Raw genomic sequence first — 22,720 nt, 5'->3', positions numbered from 1 at the left:
TAAACCAAGCAAAATCCCTATAGTAAATAATTTTTTTAAACCTTCCAAACAGCATAAAAATACAGAATTACTGACAATGGAGGTGGCAGTGGACTCAGAGCCTGAAACTACATCCAGTGATATAGATGTAGACAAGAATCCTGTAACCAAAGCTGACTTGAGAGACCTGGTCTCAAAACAAGATATTACAAGCAATTACGAAAAGTTATGGGAAAAATGCATTCCATGCATAATGCCGTCACATCAAGCCTTACAGACATTCGCTCTGATATTGCTGATCTAGGAGGCAAACTAGATGCACTTGAGGAACACAGAGACGCGGTCTCAGATGAATTAACAACATCTTCCCAAACTATTCAAATACAGCAACAAGCTATAGCGGACCTGCAAGATAAGGTTGACGATCTAGAAAATAGATCTCGCAGAAACAATATCAGATTGAAAGGGGTCCCGGAGTCTATAGCCAGCTCAGATCTACACACATATTTACAACAACTATTTCGCAATATTACAGGAGATTCGGAAGACTCAGAATTTGAAATTGAAAGAGCTCACAGAGCCCTACGTGCAAAACCTAAAGAAGAGGCCCCTCCTAGAGACGTTATTATTAAATTATCCTTTTTTCAAGATAAAGAAAAAATACTCCAAGCCTCAAGGACCAAGCCAACATACAAATTTCAAGGAAATGTAATACAATTTTTCCCAAGACCTCAGGTACACTACAAAGAAGAAGCTCTTTGCGCCCTCTGACTACCCTACTGAGAAAGCAGCAAATCAAGTATAAATGGGGTTTCCCCTTCGCCCTACATATCCTCAAGGATAACAAGTCCTTTACAGTCCGTGAGTTAGAAGAAATTGGCCCAACATGTAAGCTAATAGGACTGGAAACACCGAATATACCTACAGAGGATCAACTACCAAAACATCCTGTCCCTCTCAGACAATCCAAATGGACAAAAGTGAACCGAAAGGGATCCAAGAAATAATATAAACCCAAGAGGTTACCGCTTCAACCATCTCTGAGGGAACCTCCCAGACTTTGGAACTATCAATCGGGACTTTACTTGGACTTTCTGAAAGCCCACTATCCTGGTGACAGGTTTACCTACTTAGAAATCCCCTTCTCAAGGTCCCTAATGAGGGATTATGATAACTAGTAAAAATTCTAGTTTTTGATAAAAGTTACTTAGTAGTTACTGCTCTTCTGTCTCTGTTCAAGGAAGTTAGAAATGTTTTATGTATTGTTAACTTATAAGTTTTTATGCATACTAATATACAAGCAGCTCCAACCCTAGTATAGTAATGCTAAGTCAGGCATGGTGTGATGACTCGCGAGATGAGTTTAATTTAGGGTTGTATATACTATGTTGTTTTTATTGTTATTCTCCGTTTCTAATCTTGTTTCTTACTTTTTCCAAAGGTGACGGGGCTCCTCTCCTTCTCAACCTAATATTTGGTAACCATATTCATTCTCCTGATATGATGCTTTCTCCCAAAATGTATGTATCTAAAAACCTTTTAGTCAGACCAATACCACTAAGATGTCACAACATAATACTACTATGATCCCTCAGATACACCTTATTTCCCATAATGTCAGAGGGTTAAACTCCAACGTCAAAAGGCGCACAGCTATGACCCAGTATCAACATCCAGGGACAAACATTATATTTCTACAGGAAACACACTTCACTAAGGCTATTATCCCAAAATATTGGGCTAAACATTTCACTCAACATTTTCATGCAACTACAGATACTAAGAAGAAGGGAGTATCTATCCTAATTCATTCTAGCTTATCATTTAAACATGAATCTACCATGGCAGACAGGGAAGGGAGATATCTTGTTGTCAAGGGGAGTCTTCAGGGCTCAAAGGTTATTTTGTGCAATATATATGCACCCAATGACAATCAACACTCCTTTTTTCATAACATATCTAACCTACTTACTAATTGGTCTCAACATAAAATAATATTAGCAGGGGACGTTAACATCACCATGACTAGACACTCAGACTGTGGCACTAAACTATCTCCTAAAAAACTTAGACACAATAGAATAGTGAACGCAATACAGGAACATCTGGCCCCACATGCCCTGCTTGACTCATGGTCCACGCTATATGGACAGACAACTGACCCAACCTTCTACTCCTCAGCACATAAACAATACACAAGACTAGACTACATCTTTACAAGTCAAATCCTCCAGCCCCTTTATAGAGGGTCGAAAATCCACCCTTGTGTATGGTCTGACCATTCCATTATCACACTCCATCTAGACGGGTTTGTGGATATTCATCGATCTCGTACATGGACTTATGACCCCTCACGCTTAAAAGATCCTCTAATCAAAGATAGAATGGGCAGTTCGTTGATAGAATTCTGGGACACTAATAAAGATTCCACATCTAACCCCATATACCCCTGGGCAGCACACAAAACTTATCTTAGCGGACTGCTCATTAGAGAAAAAAGAACTTAGAAACAAACAACATAGATCCCTGATATCACAACTCCACACGGATATACAGGAATTAGAGACTCAACATAGATTAACCCACAAAAATGATATTCTTTCCACATTGGAAACCAAGAGGACATACTTGGCCAACCTCTTAAGTAACCAATCGATAAGAGCAATTCAATGACTCAATAAGCAATATTACATTTATGCGAACAAACCAGACAAGTATCTGGCTCACAAATTAAGAGAAAGGTGTAGAGCGTCCACCATTACGTCCATCTTGCTTCCGAATTGTGCCTTGGTATCCCACCCACAACACATAGCGGAAGCTTTTGCAGACTTTTACGGGAAACTATATGACGGAAATAAAGTCACACACACACAGTCGGTAGTATCTCAGACCACAAAATTTTTAGAAGAAGCGACACTAAATTCCTTATCAAAAGAAGATTATGATAGTTTAAATTCCCCTATATCGAAAACAGAAGTCTTAGGAGTTATTAAAGACCTTAAGTCGGGGAAAGCAGCAGGGCCGGATGGGTTCGCTAGCGAATATTATAAAACATTCAAGGAAATATTAGTACCCCATCTTGCTGATCTCTGTAATTATATCCTAGAAGGGCACACTATTCCAGATGATCTGCTACAAGCCAGGATCGTGGCGATACCAAAACCTGGTAAAAATCATAAGCTCTGCTCAAGTTATCGACCTATCTCACTTATCAACCAGGATCTGAAGATCCTTACTAAGATCTTGGCTAATCGGCTAAAATGGATCCTACCAAAGCTGATCCATTTGGATCAGGTGGGTTTTGTTAAGGAGAGGGAAGCCCCGGATAATGTCCGAAGGTTACTGAGTATTATAGACTATGTAGGACAGACACGAATGCCTTCTCTGCTCCTCTTGCTGAATGTGGAGAAGGCATTCGACAGAATAGACTGGGACTATATGAGAGCAGTCTTGCTTAAGATGGGATTTGGAGGAGCTTTCATGGAGGCAATAAATAGGATATAATCTACTCCATCGGCTTACGTCTCTGTGTCAGGTTATAAATCTAAAAATTTCCCCATATTAAATGGCACAAGGCAGGGATGCCCGTTATCACCCCTTATCTTTGCGCTCTGTATGGAACCACTAGCAGCCAAAATTAGATTGATGCCAGACATTTCGGGAATAATGATCAAAGACTGGGAGTACAAATAAACACTAAACCCCTTATCTCTCTACCCAATTTATACAAAACGCTAGAAGAATTTTCCCAAATTTCGGGATATAAAATCAACCTAGACAAATGCGAAGCTTTATCACTAGGTCTTCCACAACACACCAAAAATCTTATAAAATCCAACTTCGACTTGAAATGGTCTACTCATTCTCTTAAATATTTGGGAATTCATTTGACCCCCCCAAGTTAATCAACTACATAAACACAACTATACACCCATATATAAGGATATCAGGAAAGATTTACACAAATGGAGGACATACACCTTCTCGTGGATGGGTAGATTGGCTGCAGTAAAGATGACAGTTTTACCCCGCCTATTATATCTATTTAGAACACTTCCCATAGAAGTTCCGGCTTCAGAACTAAGAACATTACAAGCAGACCTAATATCATTCATTAGAGGGAGGAAAATGGCCAGAATCTCATCTACACTTATCACAAAACACAGGACATTAGGAGGGATAGGAGCCCCTAAACCTAGTAGAATATCACAGAGCAGCGAGGCTGACCCAGACAGTACTCATAGGAAGAAGGGGGTCCTCTGGACCAGACTGGAAGCGGACTTAAGAGGGTCCACTCATACGGATGATATTCTATGGAATAAAAGCTTGACAGGAAACACACATGACAGATATTGTTCACACATTCTAGACAACACCATACATTCATGGTCTCTACTAACCAAACAACAGAGGTTATTACCTACCCAAACACTCATGTGCCCTATTAGATATCTCCTTTCCAGTGAAATTCAGATTATAGCTGACAAATGGGCGAATAAAGGTTTGTACAGGGTGGCAGACTGGTTGGAGGGTGGAAAATCTAAGACTTTTACTCAGATACAGAACACACTAGCTCCACTGAAGCTACTATGGTTCCAATATCTCCAGATCAATTCCACAATCCAACAATATGTAAGAACATCTAAATCTATTACACACACGACACTAGAACTCCTACTGCAATCTGAACACAGACCCAAAAAAAACGATTTCTAGGTTATATCTAGAGATTCAATCGTTACACAACTCGACTAAACCCTCCATACTTTTAAAATGGGAAGAAGATTTAAACATAAATTGTCAGGATTTAAGTCTTGCCGTATCCTGTAAGGCAAGGAATTTATTTTTAAGAACCTCAACTGCTGAGTTAAAAGAAATAAACTTAAAATACTATGTGTGTTGTTCAAAGAATACTGGGATTTATCATTAATTACTATCAGAGTAAAAGATAGTCCCAGACATCATAGTTCAGTTATTAGCAGGGGTTAATGGTGATTACACTACAGCTGCCACCTGTGAGTAAACACTAAACAATTGCAGCAGTGTAACACATAGAAACCCCAGTATGGATACATAGAAAAATATAATTACAAACTAGTTTGGAATTTCAGTAGTACAGGCAATAAAAAGAGATCAGGCAAAAAGCTAAATAATAAGTAACTAACTTTAGTGAGTATTTTAAGATAGCTAATTAAAGTTGGCTCAGATAGATTTAGCAATTGCAAATATATATGATAAACAAGAGTCTGGTATGCTCATATATGATTTGAGTCACAGGAGAGTGAATGTTAAGAGCAGGTCTTACTTGAGAAATTATTAGAGGGTCCGCAGGAATTAGGAGCTTGCAAGTCCTGGCAGTCTGGGAGACAGTGCAGCTGAACTGTGTGTTGCTGCTGTGTGAAGCAGGATGGCGTGTGACGTCACAGCTCTGTGAAATCCGGAACTGACAGGCAAAAGAGGCAGACACAGTTTGCAGAGAAGATAGGCTTGGCTGTAGCAGTCCTATAGCATAAGACTCCAATACTAAGCAACTAGGAGAGTGTGATAAGGAGTTATATAGGGCTGAAGCAGGATAGACACTCCCATATTTAAAGGGACATGACATGACACCCCCCTCAAGGAGCAGCTCCGCGGCTCATGGATGCGGGCGATCAGGATTCCGCTGATGGAACCTAGAGATCAACCGGGGAGCAGAAATGTTAGCTGCGGGTTCCCAGGAATCTTCGTCAGGAGAATACCCCTTCCACCTGACAAGGTATTGAAGAGTACCTCTCATCTGTCTGGAGTCCAATATGTCTTGGACCTCGTATTCTGTATCAGGGTCCACAGTTACTGGAGTAAGTGATACTTGGTCAGGAGGTGATCTAAGGGCTCCTCTAAGGTCAAGCTTGGTAAAGAATTTAGCTCCCTGTAGTCTCTCAATAAGCTCCGGAATCAGTGGGAGAGGATAACGATTCTTTACTGTCCTTTTATTTAGTTGTCTATAATCGATTATTGGGCGTAAAGATCCGTCTTTGTTTTTTACAAAGAACATCCCCGCACCTGCTGGGGATGTAGAAGGACGGATAAAGCCTTTCCTTAGGTTATCATCAAGGTATGTTTTCAAGTGGTCTAGTTCAGGTTTTGACAATGGAAAGATGTGTCCATAAGGGATATCTGATCCTGGGAGGAGCTCAATAGGACAGTCATACTTCCTATGTGGAGGAAGTTTTTCTGACTCTTTTTTACTAAAAACGTCATTGAAGTCAGCATATTCTTGAGGTATGTCTAATTCTAAAGGTTTCTCTATAGTATGCAGTATGAGTGGTGGGAAACAAGTTGTCTTACAGTAGTGAGAGTTAAAACAAATGGAGAATGGTGACCAGACTATACAGGGGTTGTGTAGTGATAGCCAGTTTAACCCTAGAATGATGGGTACAATGGGGGATGAAATGACATCAAAAGTTTGAAATTCCCTATGATGGTCTTGTGTCACTACAAGTAAAGGTACAGTTTCATACATTACGGGGCCTGAGGCCATATTATTACCATCAATAACTCGCAAATACACAGGAGTCTGCTTTTTCACCAAAGGTATTTTATTATCCTTAGTATATTGTACATCAATATAGTTTGCAGTTGCTCCTGAATCAATGATTCCACTGGCGTTGAGGCGACATTGGTCCCACTGTAAAAGAAGTGGGAATTTATGGTAGGTTGTAGCAGAGGTATAACTACCTAAACATTCAGTATGTGACATTGTCTTACCACGGCTCTGTCGCTGAAGCGCAGGACAGTCCTTAACCCCATGGTCCTCTGCTGCACAATACATGCAGAGATTTTGACTGCGGCGTCTTAGTTTCTCCTGTGCTGTAAGCGGTCCTTTCACAAACCCAATGTCCATAGGCTCAGTGGGGGGCTTTATTGGTGGTATGTGTGCAGGGGTGTGGGTATGACGTTTTTGAGTGGTGTCCTGGTAAGACCTTTCCTGTTGCCTTTCCCTAAGGCGTCTATCAATAGTGATACTGAGATTTATTAATTCTTCTAAGGTGGGGGGAAGGTCAACTCGAGATAACTCATCTTTAATACCTTCAGACAAGCCTAGTCGGAATTGATTCCTTAGAGAAAGGTTATTCCATTGGCTATCTTTTGCCCATTTCTTAAATTCAGTGATATACTCCTCTACATATCTTTTCTTTTGCTTCAATGACCTCATAGCATTTTCGGCAGTCATTTGTTTATATGGATCATCATACAACTGGGCTAAGGCGGTAAAGAAAGCATCTAATGAATTGAGTATGTTATCATTTGTTTCAAAAAAACTGTTTGCCCAGCTCCTGGGCTCACCTCTAAGAAAAGATATGGTTGTTAGAACCTTTACTCTATCTGTGGGATATGTCTGTGGTTTTAGGGTAAACAAAAGAAAACATGCATTTCTAAAATCTCTGAATTGTGTTCTATCACCTTTAAATAATTCAGGGAGACTGACTTGTGGTTCTATAGCATGAATTTTTGTTTCTACAATATCTTTTATATAAGCTTTTAAATTATCATTTTCTGCCTTTAGGGTATTTAACCCATCAGTGAGTAAATCTACCCTATGACTAAGGGTTTGCATGTGTGCAGTTAACTCAGCTGGGTCCATGTTTATTTTTCTGGCTTAGTATTCTGTCAGGATTTAAGTCTTGCCGTATCCTGTAAGGCAAGGAATTTATTTTTAAGAACCTCAACTGCTGAGTTAAAAGAAATAAACTTAAAATACTATGTGTGTTGTTCAAAACATAAATAAAGATAAAAAAAGATTGGGATGAATTATTTCATTCAGCTTGCTCGGGCCTGTTGAGCGCAGATCTAAGGGAGAACACAATAAAAACGATCTACAGATGGTACTTAACCCCAACTAAAACCCAACTTATGTCTCTAGCTAATAACCGACTTTGTTACAGGGGATGTGGGGGGATAGGATCATACCGACACATGTGGTGAGACTGCACCATTATACAGCCTACGTGGGCTCACTTGTCCTCCCTTCTTGGGGCAGTCCTAGAGGATCGGATCCACTTAACTCCATCACAAGCTTTATTAAATGAACCTATTCCTCGATTTAATAAGCAGATAAACACATTTATTAACATCTTATGTACGGTCACCAGAATGAGTATCGCAAAATACTGGAAAACGAATGCTCCTCCATGGGAGGAAGTGAGGAATAAAATAGCTTTGACCTACCGTATGTATGAATCCGCCTCTAGGATTTTAGACACACTAGCCCAATTCAAGAGAATATGGTTTTACTGGACACTTAATGGAACCTCAGACAGATAGATATTCGCAAAATATTCTGAAGATAAATTCTAAAAGCAGTGTTGTTGGGAGAAGGGGGGAGACCTTGGCGCCCTACTTTATCTACCTTATCTACGTTATCTGATCTATATCATCGGACCCACTTAAGGAACTGCCTAAATAGATCTTCGGCCAGAAATTAGTGGGTTTCCTTATCTTTCTCTTTTCTTTCTTCTCTCTCTCTTTATCTAATTTTCTTTTCTTTTAAATAGACTTAATGTTATATAGTCTTGAATCTATGTTTTGGTGGGATGACATGTATACACTTTCTGCCTGCACTACTCCAGTCGAAGAAGGAAATTTGAGGGGTGAGCCTCTCAATACCTTATCCAAGAATCTGGAAGATTAACTCGACAAGTGATTGGAACTGCAGATAACACAAAATTGTGAAAACATAATTTATGCTTACCTGATAAATTCCTTTCTCCTGTAGTGTGGTCAGTCCACGGGTCATCATTACTTCTGGGATATTAACTCCTCCCCAACAGGAAGTGCAAGAGGATCACCCAGCAGAGCTGCTATATAGCTCCTCCCCTCTACGTCACACCCAGTCATTCGACCGAGAACCAACGAGAAAGGAGAAGCCAAAGGGTGCAGTGGTGACTGGAGTATAATTTAAAAATTTAGACCTGCCATAAAAACAGGGCGGGCCGTGGACTGACCACACTACAGGAGAAAGGAATTTATCAGGTAAGCATAAATTATGTTTTCTCCTGTTAAGTGTGGTCAGTCCACGGGTCATCATTACTTCTGGGATACCAATACCAAAGCTAAAGTACACGGATGACGGGAGGGACAGGCAGGCTCTTTATACGGAAGGAACCACTGCCTGAAGAACCTTTCTCCCAAAAACAGCCTCCGAAGAAGCAAAAGTGTCAAATTTGTAAAATTTGGAAAAAGTATGAAGAGAAGACCAAGTTGCAGCCTTGCAAATCTGTTCAACAGAAGCCTCATTCTTAAAGGCCCAAGTGGAAGCCACAGCTCTAGTAGAATGAGCTGTAATTCTTTCAGGAGGCTGCTGTCCAGCAGTCTCATAAGCTAAACGTATTATGCTACGAAGCCAAAAAGAGAAAGAGGTAGCAGAAGCTTTTTGACCTCTCCTCTGACCAGAATAAACGACAAACAGGGATGACGTTTGTCGAAAATCCTTAGTTGCCTGTAGATAAAATTTCAGGGCACGGACGACGTCCAGATTGTGCAGAAGTCGTTCCTTCTTTGAAGAAGGATTAGGACACAAAGATGGAACAACAATCTCTTGATTGATATTCCTGTTAGTGACCACCTTAGGTAAGAACCCAGGTTTAGTATGCAGAAATACCTTGTCTGAATGAAAAATCAGATATGGAGAATCACAATGTAAGGCAGATAACTCAGAAACTCTTCGAGCCGAGGAAATAGCCATTAAAAACAGAACTTTCCAAGATAACAATTTGATATCAATGGAATGAAGGGGTTCAAACGGAACACCCTGTAAAACATTAAGAACTAAGTTCAAACTCCATGGTGGAGCAACAGTTTTAAACACAGGCTTAATCCTGGCCAAAGCCTGACAAAAAGCCTGAACGTCTGGAACCTCTGACAGACGTTTGTGTAAAAGAATGGACAGAGCTGAAATCCGTCCCTTTAAGGAACTAGCGGATAAACCCTTTTCTAAACCTTCTTGTAGAAAAGACAATATCCTAGGAATCCTAACCTTACTCCATGAGTAACTTTTGGATTCGCACCAATATAAGTATTTACGCCATATTTTATGGTAAATCTTTCTGGTAACAGGCTTCCTAGCCTGTATTAAGGTATCAATTACTGACTCAGAAAAACCACGTTTTGATAAAATCAAGCGTTCAATTTCCAAGCAGTCAGCTTCAGAGAAATTAGATTTTGGTGTTTGAAGGGACCCTGGATCAGAAGGTCCTGTCTCAGAGGCAGAGACCAGGGTGGACAGGATAACATGTCCACTAGATCTGCATACCAAGTCCTGCGTGGCCACGCAGGCACTATTAGAATCACCGATGCTCTCTCCTGTTTGATTCTGGCAATCAATCGAGGAAGCATCGGGAAGGGTGGAAACACATAAGCCATCCCGAAGGTCCAAGGTGCTGTCAAGGCATCTATCAGGACCGCTCCCGGATCCCTGGATCTGGACCCGTAACAAGGAAGCTTGGCGTTCTGTCGAGACGCCATGAGATCTATCTCTGGTTTGCCCCAACGTCGAAGTATTTGGGCAAAGACCTCCGGATGAAGTTCCCACTCCCCCGGATGAAAAGTCTGACGACTTAGGAAATCCGCCTCCCAGTTCTCCACTCCCGGGATGTGGATTGCTGACAGGTGGCAAGAGTGAGACTCTGCCCAGTGAATTATCTTTGATACTTCCATCATCGCTAGGGAGCTTCTTGTCCCTCCTTGATGGTTGATGTAAGCTACAGTCGTGATGTTGTCCGACTGAAACCTGATGAACCCCCGAGTTGTTAACTGGGGCCAAGCCAGAAGGGCATTGAGAACTGCTCTCAATTCCAGAATGTTTATTGGAAGGAGACTCTCCTCCTGAGGCCATGATCCCTGAGCCTTCAGAGAATTCCAGACAGCGCCCCAGCCTAGTAGGCTGGCGTCTGTTGTTACAATTGTCCAATCTGGCCTGCTGAATGGCATCCCCCTGGACAGATGTGGCCGAGAAAGCCACCATAGAAGAGAATTTCTGGTCTCTTGATCCAGATTCAGAGTAGGGGACAAATCTGAGTAATCCCCATTCCACTGACTTAGCATGCACAATTGCAGCGGTCTGAGATGTAGGCGTGCAAAGGGTACTATGTCCATTGCCGCTACCATTAAGCCGATCACCTCCATGCATTGAGCCACTGACGGGTGTTGAATGGAATGAAGGACATGGCATGCATTTTGAAGCTTTGTTAACCTGTCTTCTGTCAGGTAGATCTTCATTTCTACAGAATCTATAAGAGTCCCTAAGAAGGGAACTCTTGTGAGTGGAAAGAGAGAACTCTTCTTTTCGTTCACCTTCCATCCATGCGACCTTAGAAATGCCAGTACTAACTCTGTATGAGACTTGGCAGTTTGAAAGCTTGAAGCTTGTATCAGAATGTCGTCTAGGTACGGAGCTACCGAAATTCCTCGCGGTCTTAGTACCGCCAGAAGAGCACCCAGAACCTTTGTGAAGATTCTTGGAGCCGTAGCCAATCCGAATGGAAGAGCTACAAACTGGTAATGCCTGTCTAGGAAGGCAAACCTTAGATACCGGTAATGATCTTTGTGAATCGGTATGTGAAGGTAAGCATCCTTTAAATCCACTGTGGTCATGTACTGACCCTTTTGGATCATGGGTAGGATTGTCCGAATAGTTTCCATTTTGAACGATGGAACTCTTAGGAATTTGTTTAGGATCTTTAAATCCAAGATTGGCCTGAAGGTTCCCTCTTTTTTGGGAACCACAAACAGATTTGAGTAAAACCCCTGTCCATGTTCCGACCTCGGAACCGGATGGATCACTCCCATTAGTAAAAGATCTTGTACACAGCGTAGAAACGCCTCTTTCTTTATTTGGTTTGTTGACAACCTTGACAGATGAAATCTCCCTTTTGGGGGAGAGGATTTGAAGTCCAGAAGATATCCCTGAGATATGATCTCTAACGCCCAGGGATCCTGGACATCTCTTGCCCAAGCCTGGGCGAAGAGAGAAAGTCTGCCCCCCCACTAGATCCGTTCCCGGATCGGGGGCCCTCGATTCATGCTGTCTTAGGGGCAGCAGCAGGTTTTCTGGCCTGCTTGCCCTTGTTCCAGGACTGGTTAGGTCTCCAGCCTTGTCTGTAGCGAGCAACAGCTCCTTCCTGTTTTGGAGCAGAGGAAGTTGATGCTGCTCCTGCCTTGAAATTACGAAAGGAACGAAAATTAGACTGTCTAGCCTTAGGTTTGGCTCTGTCTTGAGGCAGGGCATGGCCTTTACCTCCTGTAATGTCAGCGATAATTTCTTTCAAACCGGGCCCGAATAAGGTCTGCCCTTTGAAAGGTATGTTAAGTAATTTAGATTTAGAAGTAACGTCAGCTGACCAGGATTTTAGCCACAGTGCTCTGCGTGCCTGAATGGCGAATCCGGAATTCTTAGCCGTAAGTTTTGTTAAATGTACTACGGCATCTGAAACAAATGAATTAGCTAGCTTAAGTGTTTTAAGCTTGCTTGAAATCTCATCTATAGTTATTGAGTCAAGAGTCTCTTCCAGGGACTCGGACCAAAAAGCGGCCGCGGCCGAGACAGACGCAATACATGCAGGGGGTTGCAATATAAAACCTTGTTGAACAAACATTTTCTTAAGGTAACCCTCTAATTTTTTATCCATTGGATCTGAAAAGGCACAGCTATCCTCCACCGGGATAGTAGTACGCTTAGCCAGAGTAGAAACCGCTCCCTCCACCTTAAGGACCGTCTGCCATAAGTCCCGTGTGGTGGCGTCTATTGGGAACATTTTTCTAAACACAGGAGGGGGGGAAAAGGGTACACCGGGCCTATCCCACTCCTTAGTAATTATCTCTGTAAGCCTCTTAGGTATAGGAAATACGTCAGTACTCGCCGGTACCGCATAGTATCTATCCAGCCTACATAATTTCTCTGGGATTGCAACGGTGTTACAATCATTCAGAGCTGCTAATACCTCCCCTAACAGTACACGGAGGTTTTCGAGTTTAAACTTAAAATTAGAAATGTCTGAATCCATTCTATTGGGATCAGAACCGTCACCTGCAGATTGAAGCTCTCCGTCCTCATGTTCTGCATACTGTGACGCAGTATCAGACATGGCCCTATTATTAACAGCGCACTCTGTTCTCACCCCAGAGTGATCACGCTTACCTCTAAGTTCTGGTAATTTAGACAAAACTTCAGTCATAACATTAGCCATATCCTGTAATGTGATTTGTAATGGCCGCCCTGATGTACTCGGCGCTACAATATCACGCACCTCCCGAGCGGGAGATGCAGGTACTGACACGTGAGGCGAGTTAGTCGGCATAACTCTCCCCTCGTTGTTTGGTGAAAGATGTTCAATTTGTACAGATTGACTTTTATTTAAAGTAGCATCAATGCAATTAGTACATAAATTTCTATTGGGCTCCACTTTGGCTTTAGCACATATAGCACAGAGATATTCCTCTGAGTCAGACATGTTTAACACACTAGCAATTAAACTAGCAACTTGGAAATACTTTTCAAAGCAATTTACAAATAATATGAAAAACGTACTGTGCCTTTAAGAAGCACAGAAAAAAGATATGACAGTTGAGTAATAATAAACCGGAGAAACTATAACATCAAATTCTTTCCGGTAAAACACAATTTTAGCAAAGGATTGCCCCCATTAGCAATGGATAACTAACCCTGAATAGCAGAAAACATGTACAGAATATAAACGTTTTTTATCACAGTCAAAGCACAATCTCACAGGTCTGCTGTGAGTGATTACCTCCCTCAAACTAACTTTTGAAGACCCCTGAGCTCTGTAGAGACGAACCGGATCATGCAGGGAAGAAAAACAGACTTGTGACTGAATTTTCTGATGCGTAGCAAAAGCGCCAAAATAGGCCCCTCCCCCTCACACACAACAGTGAGGGAGATCAGTAAACTGTCTTAAATTAAATAAAACGACCGCCAAGTGGAAAAAAACAGTGCCCAAAACAATTTTTCACCCAGTACCTCAGATAATTAAACGATTTTAACATGCCAGCAAAAACGTTTAACATCAAATAAATGAAATGTCAATAGAAAACCTGTTGCTAGTCGTTCCCACTGCAAGTTAGGCTAAAGTCTTATGCATACAGTATTATCCCAGTGAAGTGCCATTCCCCAGAATACTGAAGTGTAAATATACATACATGACAGCCTGATACCAGTTGCTACTACTGCATTTAAGGCTGAGCTTACATTATATCGGTATGGCAGTATTTTCTCAGTCAATTCCATTCTCAGAAAATAATATGCTGCTACATACCTCTTTGCAGGTTAACCTGCCCGCTGTCCCCTGATCTGAAGTTTACCTCACTCCTCAGATGGCCGAGAACAGCAAGGTGATCTTAACTACGCCGGCTAAAATCATACAAAAACTCAGGTAGATTCTTCTTCAAATTCTACCTGAGAAGGAACAACACACTCCGGTGCTGTTTTAAAATAACAAACTTTTGATTGAAGGTATAAAACTAAGTATAATCACCACAGTCCTCTCACACATCCTATCTATTAGTTGGGTGCAAGAGAATGACTGGGTGTGACGTAGAGGGGAGGAGCTATATAGCAGCTCTGCTGGGTGATCCTCTTGCACTTCCTGTTGGGGAGGAGTTAATATCCCAGAAGTAATGATGACCCGTGGACTGACCACACTTAACAGGAGAAAATAGTCTTTGTGTAATCCCCACAGGTTATTTATGGACCTACACAAACTTTAAACTATCTAAGAAATCAAACAAAACACTTTAACCCTATAGATCACCCCACTGATTTTTGTTTATGTTCTGGTAACGAAGACAAGACTGGTGTTGTAATCATTATCTATTGTTTATTTGCAAACTAATAAAAAAAATTAAACATAAAATAACAAACTTTTGCTTGAGAAAATAAAAAACTAACATTTTTGTCAACACACTCATTACCATTTCCTAGCAGTTAGAGTAGGCAAAGAGAATGACTGGGGGGTGGAGTTAAGGGGGGAGCTATATAGGCAGCTCTGCTGTGGGTGCTCTCTTTGCCACTTCCTGTTGGGAAGGAGAATATCCCACAAGTAATGGATGAATCCGTGGACATCTTACAAGAGAAATTAGGGTTAATATAGTTAATATCGTTATTATATTATATATATATTAACTATATTAACCCTACTTACATTAGGGTTAATATACTTAATATCGTTATTATATTATATATATATATATAAACTATATTAACCCAAATTATATTAGGGTTAATATAGTTAATATCGTTATTATATTATATATATATTAAGTATAATAATCCTATCTAACTCTAACACCCCTAACTAAATTCTTATTAAAATAAATCTAATTAATATTATTAATTAAAATATTCCTATTTAAATCTAAATACTTACCTATAAAATAAATCCTAAGATAGCTACAATGTAATTGATAATTACATTGTAGCTATTTTAGGGTTCATATTTATTTTACAGGTAACTTGGTATTTATTTTAACTAGGTACAATAGCTATTAAATAGTTAATAACTATTTAATAGCTACCTAGTTAAAATAATTACCAATTTACCTGTAAAATAAATCCTAACCTAAGTTACAAATACACCTACACTATCAATAAATTAAATAAACTACAAATATCTAAACTAAAATACCATTAAATAAACTAAACTAAATTACAAAAAAAAAACATCCTTTTGGCCCAACAACTGAACGACGAATGAAGTTTCCTTTAAATGACGTCATACAAGATGGCATCCCTCGAATTCCGATTGGCTGAGAGGATTCTATCAGCCAATCGGAATTAAGGTAAGAAAATCTAATTGGCTGATTCAATCAGCCAATCAGATTCAAGTTCAATCCGATTGGCTGATCCAATCGGCCAATTAGATTGAGCTTGCATTTAGGTTTTATTTAGCAGTTTGCGGTTGACAGGTAGATAGACATTGCGCATGCGTTAGGTGTTAGGTTTTATTTGGCAGGTAGTTTAGGGAGTTACGGGGCTCCAATAGACAGCGTAAGGCTTACTACGGCTGCATTTTGTGGCGAGGTGAAAATGGAGTAACATTTCTCAATTTTCGCCACGTAAGTCCTTACGCTGTATATTGGATACCAAACTGCGCGGGTTTGGTATACCTGTCTATGGCCCAAAAAACTACGAAGGCAGAAATATACGAGCGTAACTTCTAGGTTACGCCGTATATAGGATACCAAACCCACGCAAAATTCGGCGTCGCCAGCTTTTGCGGGCGACGCTGCATATCGGATCGGGCCCTTGGTGTGAACTTCATAAGTAGATTTTTTTTTTCTGACAAATTTCAAATTAATATCTATTTTCACTCCCCCAGTATCATGTGACAGCCTTCAGCCAATCACAAACGCATATAAACAACTAACAATTAAAGTTTTTAAAAAGTGCTATAAGCTGCTAGCATAAAGTCTATAGTATAAAAATATATGCCCCCAGACTATGTGAAGCATGTGTAAATGTTCATACTAATAGGCAGCGGGCTATGAAAGTGCAAGTATTTAATTAAAACACAGCACCTCCAATTAATGTGCTTACCTCAGCTGCAGCAACTTCCTTCTTGTAGATGAGCCCATCCTAGGCAGTGCAAGCACAATGTCAAGGATCTAAATATACAGCATCTACAACCCTGGGGAATGGCGGACAAGTCCACATTTTACCTGGAGAGGGCTGTGGATCCACAAGGAGCAGCTCACTGTAGACCAGGGAATTGGTGGACAAGTCCATATTTCACTTGGGAGGCCTGTGACATTTCTCACTGAGAAAAGACCTTTCCTTGCCTGGCTGATAAAATCTCCTCTACCTAGCAGGATAGGAACTGGGCCTCAGATCCGTTAAAGGACGCCACTTAACAACAAGTAGATCTGAACTTCACTTTCACCTTACTCCTCATCGAGGAAGCTAAAGAAAATGACTGAGTATCATGAAAAAGTGGGAAGAATGTAAAGTTGATAAAACATTTGTTTGCTTAAGAATTTAAAGTTCTTGCGTGTTGGGGTGTCTTGCCTCCACCTAGTAGTCAGGAGGGACTCACACCGAGAGTCTGTCGGCATGTGTGCAGTCTTTCAAGCGATGGCGCCACAATGTAGCGTGTCGGACTACTGGTATCAATATCAGGTGTAGTCTTTACGGGAATGGATCATTGTGGCTGGTCTATTATATTTTTAACTTTAGCACTGTAATAAATATATTATTATTTATACTAAACAGCCGGAAACTGCACTTATTTAGCTCCACATAGAGCGCCATAGCTTTAATTCAGTGTGTAAAACCACACACTCAATTATATTTACAATTAAGTTCTTTTGTATGGGAATATAGGGAAAATCCCCTAAACTGTGGCTTTACTTGCAAGTTTTTAATATCTAGCGCAGTAATCTAACCTTTTTTTGTATCTATATCAATACTATATGCCTGCTTATTTTCCTTTAATAAAACGCAGCATACAAATTAAATGTTAAGAAACATTAACAGTTACAATACATAGATTACTGTACAGAACTGGTAAATGATTTTATACACTGAAAACTGTAATTCTCACCTTCACAAACATCACAACACATTTTCCAAGAATTTTATTCACAGGAACTTTGTTGTAATAATCGCTCTTAAAAACTTCTTTTTCCAGGAATTTACGTGTAGCAAGATGAAATGTCTCATTAGGACGATAAAACCAACAGCCATATAACCATTTCTCTCCTACAAAATAAGAACAAAAATATTTAAACTTAAAGGGACATTGCAGCCAAAATTGGAATCTACATGGATGAACTTCAGTTTTGAATAGAAGCATTTTTGTAAAATATAAATGTATTAGCAAAAAAAATTCTAATAAAAACTATACCTGTTTCAAAAGTGTATTTAAGTATGCACTGTGCACCAGCATTTTAAACACAGCACTTGCTCAGAAAGCCTAAGGTGCTTGTACCCTCTGGTAATGAACTAGTTTGTTAATTGCTGACATGATACAAACCTAGCTGGCGCTTTGAGCTGCTGCAGTATTTAAACTGCTGGTGCACTGAGAATATCTAGCAATGCTTCACATGCACGTGCAGACGGCAAATGTTAATACCAAAACAGTGATAACTTTTACTAGAAGCATTTTTGCCAATGCATGTTTATTGAAAAACAGAATTTATGTTTACCTGATAAATTACTTTCTCCAACGGTGTGTCCGGTCCACGGCGTCATCCTTACTTGTGGGATATTCTCTTCCCCAACAGGAAATGGCAAAGAGCCCAGCAAAGCTGGTCACATGATCCCTCCTAGGCTCCGCCTACCCCAGTCATTCGACCGACGTTAAGGAGGAATATTTGCATAGGAGAAACCATATGGTACCGTGGTGACTGTAGTTAAAGAAAATAAATTATCAGACCTGATTAAAAAAACCAGGGCGGGCCGTGGACCGGACACACCGTTGGAGAAAGTAATTTATCAGGTAAACATAAATTCTGTTTTCTCCAACATAGGTGTGTCCGGTCCACGGCGTCATCCTTACTTGTGGGAACCAATACCAAAGCTTTAGGACACGGATGAAGGGAGGGAGCAAATCAGGTCACCTAAATGGAAGGCACCACGGCTTGCAAAACCTTTCTCCCAAAAATAGCCTCAGAAGAAGCAAAAGTATCAAACTTGTAAAATTTGGTAAAAGTGTGCAGTGAAGACCAAGTCGCTGCCCTACATATCTGATCAACAGAAGCCTCGTTCTTGAAGGCCCATGTGGAAGCCACAGCCCTAGTGGAATGAGCCGTGATTCTTTCGGGAGGCTGCCGTCCGGCAGTCTCGTAAGCCAATCTGATGATGCTTTTAATCCAAAAAGAGAGAGAGGTAGAAGTTGCTTTTTGACCTCTCCTTTTAACGGAATAAACAACAAACAAGGAAGATGTTTGTCTAAAATCCTTTGTAGCATCTAAATAGAATTTTAGAGCGCGAACAACATCCAAATTGTGCAACAAACGTTCCTTCTTTGAAACTGGTTTCGGACACAGAGAAGGTACGATAATCTCCTGGTTAATGTTTTTGTTAGAAACAACTTTTGGAAGAAAACCAGGTTTAGTACGTAAAACCACCTTATCTGCATGGAACACCAGATAAGGAGGAGAACACTGCAGAGCAGATAATTCTGAAACTCTTCTAGCAGAAGAAATTGCAACTAAAAACAAAACTTTCCAAGATAATAACTTAATATCAACGGAATGTAAGGGTTCAAACGGAACCCCCTGAAGAACTGAAAGAACTAAGTTGAGACTCCAAGGAGGAGTCAAAGGTTTGTAAACAGGCTTAATTCTAACCAGAGCCTGAACAAAGGCTTGAACATCTGGCACAGCTGCCAGCTTTTTGTGAAGTAACACAGACAAGGCAGAAATCTGTCCCTTCAGGGAACTAGCAGATAATCCTTTTTCCAATCCTTCTTGAAGGAAGGATAGAATCTTAGGAATCTTAACCTTGTCCCAAGGGAATCCTTTAGATTCACACCAACAGATATATTTTTTCCAAATTTTGTGGTAAATCTTTCTAGTTACGGGCTTTCTGGCCTGAACAAGAGTATCGATAACAGAATCCGAGAACCCTCGCTTCGATAAGATCAAGCGTTCAATCTCCAAGCAGTCAGCTGGAGTGAAACCAGATTCGGATGTTCGAACGGACCCTGAACAAGAAGGTCTCGTCTCAAAGGTAGCTTCCAAGGTGGAGCCGATGACATATTCACCAGATCTGCATACCAAGTCCTGCGTGGCCACGCAGGAGCTATCAAGATCACCGACGCCCTCTCCTGATTGATCCTGGCTACCAGCCTGGGGATGAGAGGAAACGGCGGGAACACATAAGCTAGTTTGAAGGTCCAAGGTGCTACTAGTGCATCCACTAGAGCCGCCTTGGGATCCCTGGATCTGGACCCGTAGCAAGGAACTTTGAAGTTCTGACGAGAGGCCATCAGATCCATGTCTGGAATGCCCCACAGCTGAGTGACTTGGGCAAAGATTTCCGGATGGAGTTCCCACTCCCCCGGATGCAATGTCTGACGACTCAGAAAATCCGCTTCCCAATTTTCCACTCCTGGGATGTGGATAGCAGACAGGTGGCAGGAGTGAGACTCCGCCCATAGAATGATTTTGGTCACTTCTTCCATCGCTAGGGAACTCCTTGTTCCCCCCTGATGGTTGATGTACGCAACAGTTGTCATGTTGTCTGATTGAAACCGTATGAACTTGGCCCTCGCTAGCTGAGGCCAAGCCTTGAGAGCATTGAATATCGCTCTCAGTTCCAGAATATTTATCGGTAGAAGAGATTCTTCCCGAGACCAAAGACCCTGAGCTTCCAGGGATCCCCAGACCGCGCCCCAGCCCATCAGACTGGCGTCGGTCGTGACGATGACCCACTCCGGTCTGCGGAATGTCATCCCTTGTGACAGGTTGTCCAGGGACAGCCACCAACGGAGTGAGTCTCTGGTCCTCTGATTTACTTGTATCTTCGGAGACAAGTCTGTATAGTCCCCATTCCACTGACTGAGCATGCACAGTTGTAATGGTCTTAGATGAATGCGCGCAAAAGGAACTATGTCCATTGCCGCTACCATCAAACCGATCACTTCCATGCACTGCGCTATGGAAGGAAGAGGAACGGAATGAAGTATCCGACAAGAGTCTAGAAGTTTTGTTTTTCTGGCCTCTGTCAGAAAAATCCTCATTTCTAAGGAGTCTATTATTGTTCCCAAGAAGGGAACCCTTGTTGACGGAGATAGAGAACTCTTTTCCACGTTCACTTTCCATCCGTGAGATCTGAGAAAGGCCAGGACAATGTCCGTGTGAGCCTTTGCTTGAGGAAGGGACGACGCTTGAATCAGAATGTCGTCCAAGTAAGGTACTACAGCAATGCCCCTTGGTCTTAGCACAGCTAGAAGGGACCCTAGTACCTTTGTGAAAATCCTTGGAGCAGTGGCTAATCCGAAAGGAAGCGCCACGAACTGGTAATGCTTGTCCAGGAATGCGAACCTTAGGAACCGATGATGTTCCTTGTGGATAGGAATATGTAGATACGCATCCTTTAAATCCACTGTGGTCATGAATTGACCTTCCTGGATGGAAGGAAGAATAGTTCGAATGGTTTCCATCTTGAACGATGGAACCTTGAGAAACTTGTTTAAGATCTTGAGATCTAAGATTGGTCTGAACGTTCCCTCTTTTTTGGGAACTATGAACAGATTGGAGTAGAACCCCATCCCTTGTTCTCTTAATGGAACAGGATGAATCACTCCCATTTTTAACAGGTCTTCTACACAATGTAAGAATGCCTGTCTTTTTATGTGGTCTGAAGACAACTGAGACCTGTGGAACCTCCCCCTTGGGGGAAGCCCCTTGAATTCCAGAAGATAACCTTGGGAGACTATTTCTAGCGCCCAAGGATCCAGAACATCTCTTGCCCAAGCCTGAGCGAAGAGAGAGAGTCTGCCCCCCACCAGATCCGGTCCCGGATCGGGGGCCAACATTTCATGCTGTCTTGGTAGCAGTGGCAGGTTTCTTGGCCTGCTTTCCCTTGTTCCAGCCTTGCATTGGTCTCCAAGCTGGCTTGGCTTGAGAAGTATTACCCTCTTGCTTAGAGGACGTAGCACTTTGGGCTGGTCCATTTCTACGAAAGGGACGAAAAACATAATTTATGTAAGAACTTACCTGATAAATTCATTTCTTTCATATTAACAAGAGTCCATGAGCTAGTGACGTATGGGATATACATTCCTACCAGGAGGGGCAAAGTTTCCCAAACCTTAAAATGCCTATAAATACACCCCTCACCACACCCACAAATCAGTTTAACGAATAGCCAAGAAGTGGGGTGATAAGAAAAAAGTGCGAAGCATATAAAATAAGGAATTGGAATAATTGTGCTTTATACAAAAAAATCATAACCACCACAAAAAAGGGTGGGCCTCATGGACTCTTGTTAATATGAAAGAAATGAATTTATCAGGTAAGTTCTTACATAAATTATGTTTTCTTTCATGTAATTAACAAGAGTCCATGAGCTAGTGACGTATGGGATAATGAATACCCAAGATGTGGATCTTTCCACACAAGAGTCACTAGAGAGGGAGGGATAAAATAAAGACAGCCAATTCCTGCTGAAAATAATCCACACCCAAAATAAAGTTTAATGAAAAACATAAGCAGAAGATTCAAACCGAAACCACTGCCTGAAGTACCTTTCTACCAAAAACTGCTTCAGAAGAAGAGAATACATCAAAATGGTAGAATTTAGTAAAAGTATGCAAAGAGGACCAAGTCGCTGCTTTGCAAATCTGATCAACTGAAGCTTCATTCCTAAACGCCCAGGAAGTAGAAACTGACCTAGTAGAATGAGCTGTAATCCTCTGAGGCGGAGTCTTACCCGATTTAACATAGGCAAGATGAATTAAAGATTTCAACCAGGATGCCAAAGAAATGGCAGAAGCTTTCTGGCCTTTTCTAGAACCAGAAAAGATGACAAATAGACTAGAAGTCTTTCGGAAAGATTTAGTAGCTTCAACGTAATATTTCAAAGCTCTAACAACATCCAAAGAATGTAACGATTTCTCCTTAGAATTCTTAGGATTAGGACATAATGAAGGAACCACGATTTCTCTACTAATGTTGTTGGAATTCACAACCTTAGGTAAAAATTCAAAAGAAGTTCGCAACACCGCCTTATCCTGATGAAAAA

The 22,720-nt window shown here is 41.2% G+C and overlaps 1 protein-coding gene across 3 annotated transcripts in view; it reads right to left on the bottom strand.

Annotated features, from left to right (window-relative positions):
* The window catches only part of PBRM1 (polybromo 1), a 471,441-nt gene that overhangs the window by 244,658 nt on the left and 204,063 nt on the right, over window positions 1-22,720 (bottom strand). For all 3 annotated transcript variants that reach the window (XM_053721036.1, XM_053721037.1, XM_053721035.1), the window contains one exon: window positions 17,571-17,728. In XM_053721036.1, coding sequence (XP_053577011.1) covers window positions 17,571-17,728 — 158 coding nt within the window. The remainder of the gene's footprint in view (window positions 1-17,570; window positions 17,729-22,720) is intronic.

Source organism: Bombina bombina, chromosome 7, assembly GCF_027579735.1.
Source record: "Bombina bombina isolate aBomBom1 chromosome 7, aBomBom1.pri, whole genome shotgun sequence".
Taxonomy (NCBI): domain Eukaryota; kingdom Metazoa; phylum Chordata; class Amphibia; order Anura; family Bombinatoridae; genus Bombina; species Bombina bombina.
Note: the sequence above shows the minus strand (reverse complement) of the source record. Positions and strands in the feature narration are given on the sequence as shown.